Source organism: Heloderma suspectum, chromosome 11 (assembly GCF_057233095.1).
Source record: "Heloderma suspectum isolate Gila_16-S chromosome 11, 16-S_ref, whole genome shotgun sequence".
NCBI classification, from domain to species: Eukaryota; Metazoa; Chordata; class Lepidosauria; order Squamata; family Helodermatidae; genus Heloderma; species Heloderma suspectum.
Window position 1 is genome coordinate 41,219,306 of NC_139468.1, and position 16,074 is coordinate 41,235,379.

The 16,074-nt window shown below is 42.7% G+C and overlaps 1 protein-coding gene across 8 annotated transcripts in view; it reads left to right on the forward strand.

Moving 5' to 3' along the window:
- MAP2K5 (mitogen-activated protein kinase kinase 5) overlaps positions 1-16,074 on the forward strand; it is a 162,298-nt gene that overhangs the window by 50,427 nt on the left and 95,797 nt on the right. For all 8 annotated transcript variants that reach the window (XM_084817527.1, XM_084817524.1, XM_084817525.1 and 5 more), the window contains 4 exons: positions 1,899-1,938; positions 7,218-7,286; positions 7,380-7,461; positions 8,635-8,696. In XM_084817527.1, coding sequence (XP_084673653.1) covers positions 1,899-1,938; positions 7,218-7,286; positions 7,380-7,461; positions 8,635-8,696 — 253 coding nt within the window. The remainder of the gene's footprint in view (positions 1-1,898; positions 1,939-7,217; positions 7,287-7,379; positions 7,462-8,634; positions 8,697-16,074) is intronic.

A 16,074-nucleotide genomic window follows, 5' to 3' on the forward strand; every position in this document is an offset into this window, starting at 1 on the left:
TGTTAACGTGTCAAAATGTTTTAGTTGTTTAGCTCAAGCAATATTATATATTGAGGATGCATATTTTGAGCACATCACAACACAAGCAAATCATGTATTGTTTAAGAGAGTCATCTTAAAGATATTCACCCGGATCTAGCAAATCGCTGCAAGCATGATGTCTCTGAAACCATGCGTGGAACAGCTCTGCTCCCATTCATTTTTCCCGGGGGAGCAGAATGGTGCATACATTCTCTTGTATGAATGACTCTTCTCTCTGTTGAAACAAATGCAGGAATCAATAGTTTTAAGAGTGCCATGTGTGCATAGCAGTATACACGCAGCTCTGAATTGGGATAGGTAACTGGACCAAGGTAGCAACTACATAATTTAAATGGCCATTGTTGACTCATAGTTCTACTTAGTATTTGGGCAGAAAATGTTTTCCCAGCAAACTAATTGGGACAGGTAATTACTGCAGCAGCTACAGCCTAATTTGAAGTGTTAGCTGTTAATTAAAACACTGCCGAGGTGTCCGGTTTTCTTTTGGTGTAACCAAAGCTCCCATTCAGTCTCCATTAATCACTTTATAGTTAATGTGCTAGAGGAGGTCAAGCCGACTGAGATGCCATAGCGGCCAGGAGTAAACAAATTTCCTTTCTTCCAGGTACTGTGGCACTTGCAGAAGCCAAGGGATGCTCTGCCCCCTTGGGCATGGTATCTGTTTTCTGATCTCTTTCTCAATGATAATTAAATGTTAAATTGCTACTGTCAATGCTCTGTAAACCAAACCAGGTACTTGCTCTTTGCTGGAAATTTAACCCAAACTTCCACGGATGAATTGGCGTGCATCATAATTAAATCATCAAGTCTTTCCTTTTAATTCACTTGGAAACAAGAGACCCCCCCTTCCTTTCATGGAAGAAGGGAAGGGGGAAAGGATTGGCTTTCTTGACAAGCTAATTAAGTTGCCAAACTGCCCGGCACAGTACATATTAAACTAACAGACGTTAAGCATGCTACCTCAGCTGCTTGTTTTCTTATCGTTTCTGCTGCTGTGAAAGTCAAAATGTTTTGCCACTGTTGGTTCATCCATAGTTACTTCATGGTTAGCCTTATCCATCTTGGTTTATTGACTGTACTTCCCACTGTCAATCTCTCAATTAACACTTCGGTGGATATTATTTTTTTCAGCTCTTAAATGCTTTTTTCAGATATATTTAAGGTTTATACGAAGTACTGTTAATTTTTAAAACATATGATTATGTTTGCAGACAAGCTGTCATCTCTCATGCACAATTTTTAAGGGAAACCACTCTTGTAAATAAAAAAAACAGGATAATAACGTAAAGGTCTGTTTTGAGTGTGATTGTATTGTGCACTTTCTCTCTCTCTCTTTCTTTCTCTCTCCCTCTCTCATATATAAACTTTAAGAACAAAGCCACTAAAGATGCCGTCCTCCAGCCCTTGCAGCTGGGGAGCCTCTGTGCATTTTTTTGTGTGGGTGCCTCATTCTTTAGGTCAGTCCTGCACATTTTGTGACCTATCAAGTCAAACACAGCCCATGTATTGTACCCTGCTATGTGCTTGATAACCCCCTTGTTTTTGCAGTTCAAGGTAGGCAGCAAAAATGGGAGATTTGTGTGGTTCTTAATTGACCGTATTACATAGATGATGGATTGTATTCAATTTGGTGAGTCATGAGTTGTGCAGGATTGATTTGGGTTCCAGAAGTGGAAGGAGGTCTAAAGCTGGCTACTTCATAGAAACTAGAGTTTGTTACCTGTATCACCTCAATGAACAAGCTGGATAGCTCAGGGATGCTATTAGCTATAAACCTTAACAAATATAAGTCCCAAATCAGAGTATGTATGTGATTTTGCGCTCACTTAACCTGACTTCTTTTCTTCTGGATGCAGAGCAAACCATGTCCCCAGTGGAAAAATATTAGCAGTAAAGGTATGTCATTGTCCCCACCCCCCACCCCCGCCCCATGCTTTTCTTTCTGTGGTGCTCTTAATTTGCTTCCTTGTATGAATGGAAGCTCTGTAGCACTACAGCAAATCATATACAATATTGTTTGCTGTAGTGCAACAAAAACACATGGCAAAGAATACAGTTTATACAGTCATAGAATCATAGAATATATAGGGGGTTGGACTCGATGGCCTTGTAGGCCCCTTCCAACCCTACTATTCTATGATTCTATGAATAGTAGGGTTGGAAGGGGCCTACAAGACCATCGAGTCCAACCCCCTATATAGTGATGACCTATATAGGACCATGACACTTCCTTGCTCACACAAGTAGTTCTGTGAAGAATGGAAAATACATATCAGTTGAAGAACTGGCAACTGTGGTTTTAGGTCAGTTGGAAAATCATAGATATTAAGAACTGTGACTTAAGACACTTTAAGTAAATACATACGTAAGTAAGTGTTGGAAAGGGCATCCTGGGCCATCTTTGTCTGTTCCATTGCCAAGGCCTCCAGTGTTCCTGGATCATGTTCTTGAGTGCTTTCTTCAGCTTCCTTCCATAGTGGGGTCTCCCTCCCTGCTTCCCCTCAAAAGCCTTCTCTTCCACCTGGATGTTCTGGGAGAACAACAAATTCTTCTTACAATTGCCTTCTCTTAGATTCATTGTATTGAATTCCTTCTTGCAATTTATCGCTTCTTGCTTGGAAAAATAAAATCTTCTTTCTTCTGTCAAATAATGGCGAACCAAATATTCCCAAAGGCCTGATCCTAAAACTGTCTGTGCCAGTAAATCAAGGTTTAGGATGTGGTGCGCTAACTACAGTGCCAACACAGCCATTGCATTGTGTTCAGATGTAGTGATGCACAAATTTAGGATCGTTGTAGCTATGAGAGAGTGTGAGGACTGATGGGCTGGAGGCAAAGTAGGCACTGACCAGGGAGAGGTAGTGTGGGGTAGTGGCTAGATCATTGCGTGAGGACTGTGGAGAACTGGATTCAGATTCCCAATCAGCCAGGAAGGCATTCTGTTCTGCCTCTGATGTGGCAAGGCCTTAGCATTGTTGGGCACTGGTGAGGCCTGGGCTACATGGTTCCACTACAGACTGGGTCTCTACCAGGGTTTGGGGCAAGTCAGGTTTCCCAGGAGGCAGGAATGGGAATAGGACAGCACCACGAGATCTCCAAGTGGGGCTGGAAGCCAGACAAGCTTATCTGTATGTTACTGCAGCAAGCAGCCTATCCTGACTGAGCCTTAAGTAAGGGTTTGGCTTTCTTTAAACTGGTTGGCCCCGCCTCCACAGTGATTAAGGCCTTTTCTCTTAAAGGGGCTTGGTCTGATTTAGCCGCTTCAAGCAGTGCCAGTGCAGGGATAGCTGTGATATGCTGGTGTTTTCATGGATGGCATCTTCAGAGTCTGAGGATGGCAATGCAACCTCTTCTGGAGAACTGGGTACTGAGGAGGTGGAAGCCTCATGACGCTTTTCCATAACCGAGTCTTCTTCCTAAGCCATTAACAGGAACCTTTTCTTCCGAGGATAAGAGGTTAGGCTCCTCTGAGGATGAGGATTCGGGGTCCTGGTCCATACAGGGTGACCTTAGGCCACTCACTATCTCTCAGTCTAATTTACCTCAAGGGTTGCTGTGATAAAATGGTGGAGGGACCCAGGTATGCTGTGTTGAAGTCCTTGGAGGAAAGGTAATACGACGAGACAAGCACTCGAGCTAGAGCCAGAAAGCTGGTTGGCAGGCCAGCTGGTAAGCATAGGTAGGTGGTCTGAGAGCAGCAAGAACTTTTACCTGGGCAAAAAATTGCTCGGGCTGAGGAGCTAGAACAGAAAATGGGACCGAGGGGACCTCACTGGTCTCTTCTGTCATCTGACCCATCTTCTGACTACCTGCAGTGGGGGCACATAAGCCCAGACCTGAGCAGATGCTCTCTCCTCTGGCAAGTCATCACAGTGGCTCGCACTGTGAGATGACTTCATTTATCCAGCAAAGTTCTGAAGTCGAGACTGGCCACAGCATTTTACACTGGGGATACAGATGTCATTAACTTATTGCTTTAGATGTGAAAATGATTAAGACTGGCTGTGGATAGTGGAAGAAACCTTCTCAGTCCACTAAAAAGGCGGGGCGGGAGGGAGAAAAAAAGAACTCCGTATAAATTGGATATACAAGAAATCAGAGTAGAAGGAAACAAAAATGCAGCTTTGTTGGCTGAGCTCATTGTATCTTCTCAAAGCCCTTTCTGTCTGCTGATGCTTGTGGGACTTACTAGATTTCCTTATATGCTTTACTTTCTATTGTGGGGAGGCACACAACTGAGGCAATAGCAGCCCCTCCCTTGTATCATGTTCTCTGTGGCTGCATGCCGTTCTGCATCTACCGTGAGTTTCCTCTGCTCTTAACCTAGCATTTAAATGGTCCATTTGATTAATCATTTGTATACTGACTATCGTACTCCCAAATTTCCTCTGAGTTGTACATACTGTAAAAGACAATTATGTTGCCACAGATTAAATAAGTGAATTAAAATGGAGTTGCAGCTTAATTTGACCTGTGATTTTGCTCTCATTCCCTTTAGTAGCGCACACACCATTCCAGCAAATAGATGAAGTCATCCATGACAGCTGGTGATGAATTGCCATCGCTATACTGTATATTTTAATAGCCTCTCACTAATTTAAATTGAGCACCAAGTAAATTATAATTCAGTCACTTGACTGCTTGTATTTAACTTGACAACTCATCCTTATTTGTCCTGGAGGTGTAGCAGAGAAGTGGAAAAAACGGGCTCAGGTATTTTGTGTAGGGTTAACCCTTTCCCCTTGAAGTGTGCTGTGTCAGAGTCATTGTAGATAGGAAGCTGATTGCTATTTCTGTTGCTCCTGTTATTTAACGTAGGGGAGGGTGAATAGTTTTAGGGCTGGAGCCCATGTTGTCCATTTTAAATTTGGAAATAGGACATACATCAGAGTATGGACATTTTCCCCTAACCCCATTCCTTCCTTACTGCTGCTTTTCCTGATTCACTCTTCACACAAATAAATTAATAAAATAAAATATTAGGGGGCTGAATATAAATGCAAGCCCCAACATTCAAGGCCTATTATCCATGTCTGCATTTAGAGTTAAGGGCATAATCCTATGCATGTTTAGACAGACAAAGCTGTACAACTCGCAGCATTCCCCAGGCAACATTTCTGGCTGGGGAATGCTGGGAGTTGTAGGACTTCTTTCTGTCTAATCATGCATAGGATTGGGCCCTAAAATCATGCAAATCTGAAGGTGCTTTAGTCAGTCAGTTCAGGTATATCTAACAGCATAATCCCAAACATGTTTACTTTTAGCAAGCCTCGGTGAGTTTAGAGGAATTTACTTCATGTTGAAATCAATGGGTTTCTGCATACCTGACTAAAGATCAGGCAGTAATTTGAATTCCATGCAGTTTCCTATCATCCCCTAAATAGAATTGTAGTTAAGACCAGAGTGATCCATCTGCTATTACCATCTCCAATGTACTCCAAGCAAAATGGCCACTTCATGGAAGCGCCTTAAAATTGCATGGTGGGTGGTCCACATAGCATGCTGTAGTCACAATGTTTTGCAGTGGTGTGGAGCCAGATTGGGGCGGGGGGTGGAGGGTGGCCACTGCCAATCCCCATAGCAAGCCTTTGCTTGTAAACACAGTGCAGTGTGGAGCAGTTGCCAACACGGCTACAGTTTAAAGTAGCAGCCATTTTGTATAAAGCAGGACTTAGTCCCTTCCATTCTTAAAAATCAATGTACCTGTAATTCACATCAGCTTAGGGGCTTCCTTTCTTCATTTCATGTCTTGGCTGATGCAGCATTTGCCATCCATGACATCAAATTCAGTCAATATTTAGCTAAAGCTTTTGCAGTGGGGAAGCTTGGTTTTGAGCAGGGTTTAACAATTGGAAAGCAATCTCTTTTAGATATGATAGAGGGTTAAATTTTGTTGTTGTTTTAATGGGCACAATTGATACACTGTTCCAGCAGGTTACTTTGTTTTAAGCTTTCCACCCAGGGAAAAAAAATGTAAGTGAATATTGTTGGCAAATGACTATTGATCTGGAGAAATGTGTTAAATGTTTTCTTGGCAGCCTTTCTATTACAGTTACAATTTAGTTTAGTGAGAGCTTTTATAAATAACCCTAAAGCAAATTCTTGATGGAAACTGGTTATGCTCTTTTTTCCCCATTTAGACAGACATCAATACTGTAAAATGTAGGTCTGCAAATAGGCTCCTTGGTTGTGTGTTCCCCCATCGACAGCATGGACTGTGGGTTGTGTAAATTCCGCAAAGCATGCTTGAGCCTCAAACTGCTAACCAAATCCTTGGCAGTGTACATGTTACGCTCTTTAAGTTATTCCTTCTAGGACAGAGATAATCAGCTTCTTCATTTTGTGGGGAGGGGGTCACTCATTTCTCCAGACAGGGGGCTGGAAGTGTATTTTGCCATATAAACCCACCTGTCGTGAGGGATCAGGATACATAATAAAATTGGGACTAACAGTCAGACTTTCCAAGTTAAACAGCACATGTTCTCAATCATATATATATACACACACACACACACACACACACACATACATACACACATACATACACACATACATACACACATACATACACACATACATACACACATACATACACACATACATACACACATACATACACACATACATACACATACACACACACACACACGCATACATATACATTGTATACAAAGTTAAAGTGAGCTATATAATGTTAGAATGGAATATATCTACTTTTACAACTCAAACATGTTCCTTTTATTTACAAATAAAACTGTGGGCAAACCATACTTTATTAAAAATGAATTGCCAATGGCCTGATAAAATTGATTTGGTGGCTGCCTGCAGGCAGTCCGTTGTCTAGGGCAACACAGGTGATACAATGCAGGTATATTTCAGTCTATAATTTGTTAGGAGTGAGCCTTAAGTGCTCATAGCCAAAATCCTGAGAGGTGGTGATGTCACTTGAGTGGCCCTGTCTGTCAGCCACAAACTGACAGTCAGTTGGTGGTGGCCAGTTGACATTAGTAGTAGTGGGGCAGAAGGATGTGAAAAATATATCAGGTGATCATTTTTTGCCAAGGCACTGTAGCTTAGGGCTTAAAATTAAAAGAAAAATCAGTAATAGGATTGTTAGTAGCCATAATGTTTACATCTGATTTCTGGAGAGATAATATTTCGATGCTTACTTTCAGGTGATCCCTTTAGATATTACCCTGGAACTTCAGAAGCAGATTATGTCAGAGTTAGAAATTCTTTACAAGGTATGTTATTTCTAGGATTTGCATTTTAATTCAACATCTGTAGTTTCTCTTTAAAATACATTAACAATCTCTTTCTTCCTTTCCTTTTTACAGTGTGATTCATCCTATATCATAGGATTTTATGGTGCTTTTTTTGTAGAAAACAGGATTTCCCTTTGTACCGAATTCATGGATGGTGAGTGGTATGTTATATATTCCTGAAAAGTCTCGATTATTTTTTAAAAAAAGTAATTGGCAAATCAGTTTGAATGTTTTGTTCAGCACACATCCTAAAAAAGCACAAAGTGATCCCTACAGATGGTGCGAGATGGTGATTTTTATTTTTAAAAGAAGGTGTTTTAAAAATAATAATAACCATTCATGAGCCTTAACACATCAGGCAGGCAAGAGTTATGATTACACGACATTAAGTATGTTATGTTTTCCTGAATGGAGTTGCATTGACTTTTATTGAAAATGTAAACAGAACAGAAGTAAATGCTGGTTTATCTGTGGTTTGATATTTGCCACTTCCATGCAATCTGTCTTTACTGACAAAACAGCTGTTCCCTCTTTTAATGTTTCAGTCGCCAACACAGATTTTCTTTCAAAGAAAGCCTATTAGCTCACTCAGTGTCCTGTGTGTTTTCAGCAAGCAATTGATTGGGAATGGCAAGATAAAGCATTTTAGTCCAGCTCTCATAAGATAGGCTTATTGTACTGTTTGGCTTTGCAATTTAACCCCAGTGTTCATCAAATTATAAATGTATCAGACAAGCAAGGCATATACACCTGCACAGGTGACCCAAAGAAGAGGTGTGCCCTGATAACCCTTACTGAGGATGTTCAGATTATCAGTGAGGGACACAACGCAGCATCGGTTGTTACCCTGATCCTGCACATGCCAGTCGCTTGACCCAGATTACCGTAATTACCCATGCTGCATTGCGGGTTGCCGTGTTGTCCAAACCTGCCGCATAGCACAGGCATAGTGCATTTTCACCCACCGTCAACCCATACTGCAAGCCATGGGTTGTAGGGTGGGTGAAAATGTACTATACCCGCTCCACGCCCTGGGTTCAGACAACACGGCAACCTGTGATGCGGCGGGGGTAATTAGGGCAATCCCGGTCGCCCAACCAGCATGCGTGGGGGAAACAACCGACACTGCATTATTTCTCCCTCTGATTGCCCGAACGCGGACACTATGTCACAAAGAATGCTGCAGTGCTGTTGTAGCACTGTTCTTCTCGCCTGGGCCAACAAGATGTGTTGGGAGTCTCACTTAACCCAGATGAACAGATTTACCCTGTGATATGTTGTTGTTTTAATTTGATATTAATTGAGTGTATTTTCTTTGACCTTGCAGGGGGCTCTTTGGATGTTTACAGAAAAATTCCAGAACACGTACTTGGAAGAATAGCCGTAGCTGTGAGTACTTTGAGGGTTTGTTTTTATTGTAATAATATTAGCTTCGCACAGCTGAAATGTGTGGACACAATGAAAATAATACAGGAGGCCAAAAAAAAGAGAAAAAAGCAACAGAGTCTTGTGGGACCTTGGAAACTAACAAATTTATTATGGCATAAGCTTTCATGGACTAGAGTCCACTTCATTACATGCATCTGATGAAGTGGACTCTAGTCCATGAAGGTTATTCTGTAATGAATTTGACAGTCTTTGGGTCGCCCCCAAGATCCTGTGTTGTTTTTGCTGCTACAGGCTAGACGTGGCTACTCCTCTGGAAAGAGAAAAACGTGCTGTGTAGATACTGTGTCATGTGTCTTCAGACCATGCCATGGCATATTCACAACTTGAATTTTTCAAGTATAAGGAGAGAATGTATCATAATTTTAAAGCTGGAGTGAAGACCAGTGGGAAGAAAGCCTTGGTTAAATGTCATGGGGTAGGGTGTTGCTGAACAATTGCTAAATCTGAAGCAGGCTTTGATAATTTAAGTGGGTTAAAGCATAACAAAGTTATTCTATAATGTACCATTTAATTAAATGCCTGTTTTCCACACTCATTATACATCAAGCTGACAACTGAAATCCTTTAATCTAACACAGGCAGCTATTTAGGCTTCTTTCATTGTAATTCGCAGCTCGGCTTCATTCTCTCCGCTTTAGCTGCATGTGTGAAGAGCATCTTTTCATCTGATGCGGTCTCTTTGGACCAGGTCCAGATGGGCTTATTTTTTAGGCTTAGTATGGTTTCTTTTGGTACGTGAGAGTGTTTGGCTTTTTTTTTTTAGGCAAGACTAAAGTGAAATAAAAGTGTTTCATTTTTGCTGTTTGTAGGATTTGCATGATATTATTAAATAATCATTTATATAGCTCACAGTAAGTAAAAAATTTGCTTTACAGTCCTGAACATCTTTTGCATCCTATCAGTAAGCAACTTGAGGTGGCATCCTGTAAGAATTTTACAGGCATGTAGCTTGTGGTGTGTCCAAGGCCACACAATGAATCTGTGGCTAAATTGAAATGAAAATTAGAACAAACTTTAAATATTTGACTTTGAGGGATTGTTTTAGGTAATTTAAATCTTAAAGCTCTAGTTCAGTCTAGTGCACATAGAGCAGTGGGATCTGTGGGATCAGTGTCTTTTAAAAAACAAACAAACTACCAGTCAGGTGTGTAACAGAGAAGGCAGAGGGGGGGATCTAAATCTTTCCCTTGCTCTGCCTCTTGAACAGCCAATTGGTGGGCATTTAGGCTGTTAGAATGGGGAAGGGGAACAGTATGTGCAGTGGCTGTTTGAACATGGGTTTCCCCTCCAGCTAGAGATATGCAGGCGGAAAGCCTCCAATTGGGTTAGGGCAAATGTCTTGCTGATGCATTTTAAGAGATCAGTGTTAAGTATCAACTTGCCAAATTCAGTTTACATCTCCCCCTACCCCGCCTCAAAAATCCCTAAATTCAAGAACAGCATCCTTTTTATAGGAATCCAGTTTAAGAGAAAGTAGGTCTGAATTTACACAAGCAAATGCTAAGTAATTCAGGGGGGGGTTTGGTCTCCAAATCCATTTTAGTTCTAACTTAAAACCAGTTAGGCAACAGTCTTGCCACTGAGTGATGAAACCCCACCTGTTCATGTGTTGTTGTTTTTTAAGCCTATGAAAGCATAGCTTGGAGGCAGCCATAGAACCACCCCTACTAAGTACATTCCTGAAGCTGGGCTACCACATGTTCATAAGCTGCCTTTTGCTTGCCACTTCACATGTTTATTTTCTTTTTCATTTCTGAAGCAGTGACACCATGCACTGTATTTTGACTGCTAATGTTGATTGAAGTTTTTTCCTGCAAAAGATGTGCACTTAAACTGTCAAGAGAGTGAGTGATTGATGGCAGATATAACTACTATTTGTGTCAAGGCTTTGTCAAGTCATTGTTGTCAAACCTATTTTACTGAATGCCAGCAATACCTTCTAGAGTATTCAGTCAAAAGAAATTCTATGGCAGCATCTCTTTAACATAATACTTAATACTTTGTGTCTATGTTCTGAATTGGAAAATGGCCTCTCATGTAGTATAAATAAATAGCTGTGATTTCTGATCAGTGTAGAAGGGGTTATGGGCATCCTTGGACAAAACAAAGTTGAAATGGAAAACTATCTGTTATTTGGTTAACAGCGTTCTACTCATTCAACAGACATACCTTACCACAAAAGTACTTTATGAACTCAGTTGAGTAGGTTTTTAGATCGTCAACATTCTTATATTTGCTGTTAAAAATCTATAATTAAAAATCAATGCAAACTGTATACCTGTACTGTAATGAACAGAGAAATACAGTTGCCTTTGGTGTGGGCTCAGCTCCCTGATGTGTTGCTGCAGTATACACACAGTGAAAAACGAGGATGTTTTATCACCTCTTATGTTATGGGATGTAACTGGTTATGGGATGTAACTGATTTTTTCCACTTAAACTCCACTTCTGCTGTAGTATGTGAAAACTCAGTCTGAAAACATATCTAGTTTCTGGTATTTTTCTTCTACCATGAGAACTAGACATTTGTTTCTTGTTCACTTTAAAAAAAATTGAAAGCTATATTCTGGATCTCAAAGAAACAGCTTTACTTGTTCTAAGAAGTCAAATAATGTAATTTCTAGACTCCATGAGAGGCATACCTCTGGATAGGTCCAGGGAGTGGTAAATACATCTCTACACAAAGAGGTAGTTCCTGCTGCCCTCAACGAGGTAGTAGTGCGACCGCTTCTGAAGAAAGCTGCTCGAGACCCAATAGTATTTGACAACTACTGCCCAGTTACAAATACCCCTTTGGAGGGGAAGAGGATCGTGGCAGGGCAATTGCAAGCACTCTTGGAGGATATTGATAATCTAGACCAATTTCAATCTGGGTTTTGGCCTGGTTACAGGACTGAATCAGCCTTGGTCACCCTGATGAATAACCATTATCGAGAGAGGGAGAGGAGGAGCCTGACCCTGCTAATTCTGCTCCATCTCTCATCAACCTTTGATACCATTGACCATGGTATTCTCCTGGGCTTGGCATTGGAGGCACTATGTTACAGTGGTTCCAGTCCTATCTCGAGGGTCAATTTCAGAGAATCACACTGGGTGATTATTTCTTGGCCCCTTGGCAATTGAGCTACAGGGTTTTGCTTGTCCCCGGTGTTATTCAACATCTCTATGAAGCCACTGGGAGTGGTCGTTAACAGGTTTGGAGCCAAGTGCTATTAGTATGCTGATGACATACAGCTCTGTCTCCCTATGACATCTGAATCAGGTGAGCCTGTGCAAGTCCTGAATCAGTGCCTCCATTGAGGATGAGCTGGATGAGGGCTAATAAACTGAGGCTGAATCCTGACGAGATGGAGGCCCCATGGGTGAGTGGTTCCCAAGTCTGGGAGATAGACTTATTTCCTATCCTGGATAGGTTTGCACTATCTGAAAGATCATGTTCAGGAGTACTCCTGGATTCATCTTTGCAATAGAGGCTCAGTGGCCACAGCAGCTCGGAGTACCTCCAACCAGCTTCGACTGGTGCGCCAGCTATGGCCTCTCCTGGACACGGATAGTTTGGCCACAGTGGTAGAAGTGCTAGTAACCTCAAGACTGGATTGCTGCAATGTGCTGTATGTGGGGCTCCTGTTTACAGTTGCAGAATGCAGCAGCTCGACTGTTGTCAGGAGCTGCCCCTTTTCATCATGTAACACCTCTACTGAGGGAACTGCACTGGCTGCCTATTTGCTTCCAGGCCAGGTTTAAGCTTTTGTTATAGATGTATAAACAACTTGTGACCGGGATATTTGAGAGAGTGCCTTTTCCTTTAACAGCCTGCCTGGTCATTGAAGTCATCAGATGAGGCACTCCTTGTAGTTCCACATGTAACAGATGACAAAGAAAAGGCAGAAGTGCTCAATTCCTACTTTGGCTCAGTCTTCTCCCAAAAGAGAGTCTATGACCCCCTGGCAAAGGCGAAGTACAGCCTGATGGAGCAGGATTGCAGCTTGAGATGGATAGGCATATGGTCAAGGAACACCTAATTACTTTGAATGAGTTCAGATCTCCAGGGCCAGATGAACTGCATCCTAGAGTAATAAAGGAACTGGCAGAAGAACTCTCAGAACCGCTGTCTATTCTCTTTGAGCAATCATGGAGGACGGGTGAAGTGCCAGATGACTGGAGGAGGGCTAATGTTGTCCCTATCTTTAAAAACGGTAAAAAGGAGGAACCTGGGAACTACAGACCAGTCAGTCTGACATCAATCCCTGGGAAAATTCTGGAGCAGATGATAAAGCAATCTATCTGTAAGCACCTTGAAAACAATGCAGTGATTACTCAAAGCCAACATGGATTTGTCAAGAACAAATCCTGGCAGACGAATCTGAACTCATTTTTTGATCGGGTAACCTCCTTTGTGGACTGTGGGAATGCTGTGGACATCATATACCTCGACTTCAGCAAAGCTTTCCACAAAGTGCCCCATGATATCCTGATGAGCAAACTAGCTCAAAGTGGGCTAGATGAAACAAAGATCTGGTGGATCCACGGTTGGCTACAGAATCGGACTCAAAGAGTGCTTATCAATGGGACCTTCTCCAACTGGGGAGAGGTAACGAGCAGGGCGCTGCAGGGCTCAGTCCTGGGCCCAGTGCTCTTCAACATTTGTATTAATGACTTGGAGGAGGAGGTGCAGGGAATGCTAATCAAATTTGCAGATGACACAGAATTGGGCGGGATAGCTAATACCTTGGAAGACAGAAACAAAATTCAAAGTGATCTTGATAGACTGGAGCGCTGGGCAGAAAACAACAGAATGACATTTAATAGGGATAAATGCCAAGTTCTGCACCTAGGAAAAAGAAACCAAACGCACAGTTACAAGATGGGGGATACGTGGCTCAACAACACTACGAGCGAGAAGGATCTTGGAATTGTTGTCGATCACAAGCTGAATATGAGCCAACAATGTGATGTGGCTGCAAAAAAGGCAAATGCTCTTTTGGGCTGCATTCATAGGAGCATAGCTTCCAAATCCCGGGAAGTACTAGTTCCCCTCTGCTCAGCACTAGTTAGGGCTCATCTGGAGTACTGTGTCCAGTTCTGGGCACTGCACTTTGAGAAGGATGCAGACAATTTATTTATTTATTATTTTATTTATTAAATTTATTATTCGCCCATCTAGTTAGTTGCCCAGCCACTCTGGGCGATGTACAACGTATAATAAACAGTTTAAAGTTAAAACAATAAAATTCTACAATAAAAACATTTTCTAAAATACCCTAACCCCCCCCAAATGCCTGCCTGAACAACCACGTTTTTAATGCATGGCGGAAGGTCATTAAAGAGGGGGCATGACGGAGTTCCTTAGGGAGGGAGTTCCACAGAGTGCAGGCCACCACAGAAAAGGCCCTCTCCCTCGTCCCCAGCAGTCTAGCTGTCCTGGCTGATGGGACAGAGAGAAGGCCATCCGAGGCTAATCTTGTTAAGCGGCCTGTCTGGTGTTTCTGGAGGCGCTCCTGAAGATAGGCTGGGCCGGAACCATATAGGGTTTTAAAGGTCAAAACCAACACCTTGAATTTGGCCTGGAAAACAACTGGTAAGCAATGCAACTCCTTCAGCACCGGAGTGATGTGATCTTGCTGGCGGCCGCCTTTAATCAGGCGAGCCGCCACGTTCTGTACCAGCTGCAGCTTCTGAACCATCTTCAAGGGTAACCCCATGTAGAGCACATTACAGTAGTCTAAATGAGAGGAGACCAAGGCATGTACTACCGATGGGAGCAGATGGTCGGGAAGGAAGGGGCGCAGCCACCGTATCAGATGGAGTTGATACAGCGCTGTCTGGCTCACAGCTGACACCTGAGTCTCCATGGACAGCCGGGAGTCCAAAATGACCCCCAGGCTGCGGACCTGGTCTTTGAAGGGTAGCCGTACCCCATTCAACACCAGGTCAGCATCCCCCAGCCTCCTCTTGTCTCCCACCAAAAGTACCTCAGTCTTGTCAGGGCCAGCTTCAGCTTATTCTTCCCCATCCATCCATTCACCGTCTCCAGACATTTGGAGAGGGATTCTATGGCCAACCTTGGTGAAGATTTGAATAAGAGGTAGAGCTGCGTGTCATCCGCATACTGATGACACCGCACCCCAAACCTCCTGATGATAGCCCCCAACGGCTTCACATAGATGTTAAATAGCATCGGGGAGAGGATGGAACCCTGTGGCAACCCACAAGTGAATGGCCACAGGACCGAAACCTCCTCTCCCAGTGCTGCCCTTTGGTACCTGCCGGAGAGGAAGGGCCGGAACCACCGCAATACGGTGTCTCCAATGCCCAACCCCTCCAGGTGGTCCAGGAGGATACCATGGTCAACGGTATCAAAAGCCGCTGAGAGGTCGAAGAGAACAAGGAAGGAGCATTCACCCCTATCCAGAGCCCTCCTCTGGATAGGGGTGAATGCTGGAGAGGGTTCAGAGGAGGGCAACAAGGATGATCAGGGGACTGGAAACAAAGCGCTGTGAGGGAAGAGTGAAAGAACTGGGCATGTTTAGCCTTGAGAAGAGAAGACTGAGGGGAGATGTGATAGCGCTCTTCAGGTACTTGAAAGGTTGTCACAGAGAAGAAGGCCAGGATCTCTTCTCCATTATCCCAGAACGCAGAACATGGAATAATGGGCTCAAGTGACAGGAAGCCAGATTCCAGCTGAACATCAGGAAAAACTTCCTGACTGTTAGAGCAATACGACAATGGAACTAATGACCTAGGGAGGTGGTGGGCTCTCCCACACTGGAGGCATTCAAGATGAGGCTGGACAGCCACTTGTCAGGGATGCTGTGACTTGGATTCCTGCATTGAGCAGGGGGTTGGACTCGATGGTCTTGTAGGCCCCTTCCAACCCTACTATTCTGTGATTCTATGACCTGTGGTCTGTTTGGAGTCCACTTGGAATAGAGCTTTTAGTACACTGGCTCCCTCTCTATGGAATTCCCTGCCTGTTGATGTCAGGAAGGCACCAACATTGTTCTATTTTTTGTGCCTGCTGAAGACATTTTTATTTAAACAAGACTTCCCTGACTAACAAGCCATTGTTTTATTGATACAACCTGATTTTGAAGGTCTTGATTAGGTATTTCTGTGTATTATTATTATCATTATTTTCTTCTCCCTTTTAATTGTTCACTGCTCAGATATTTTATTGGATGTAGAGTGGTGTATAAATCTTGTAAATAAATAAATAATACATAAAACAGATTAATGAAAATGAGCCAGCAGAGTTGTTGAAAATAAGTGAGACAACAAAAGACTCAAATGATTATGGTGTCATTATAGATGAGACTTA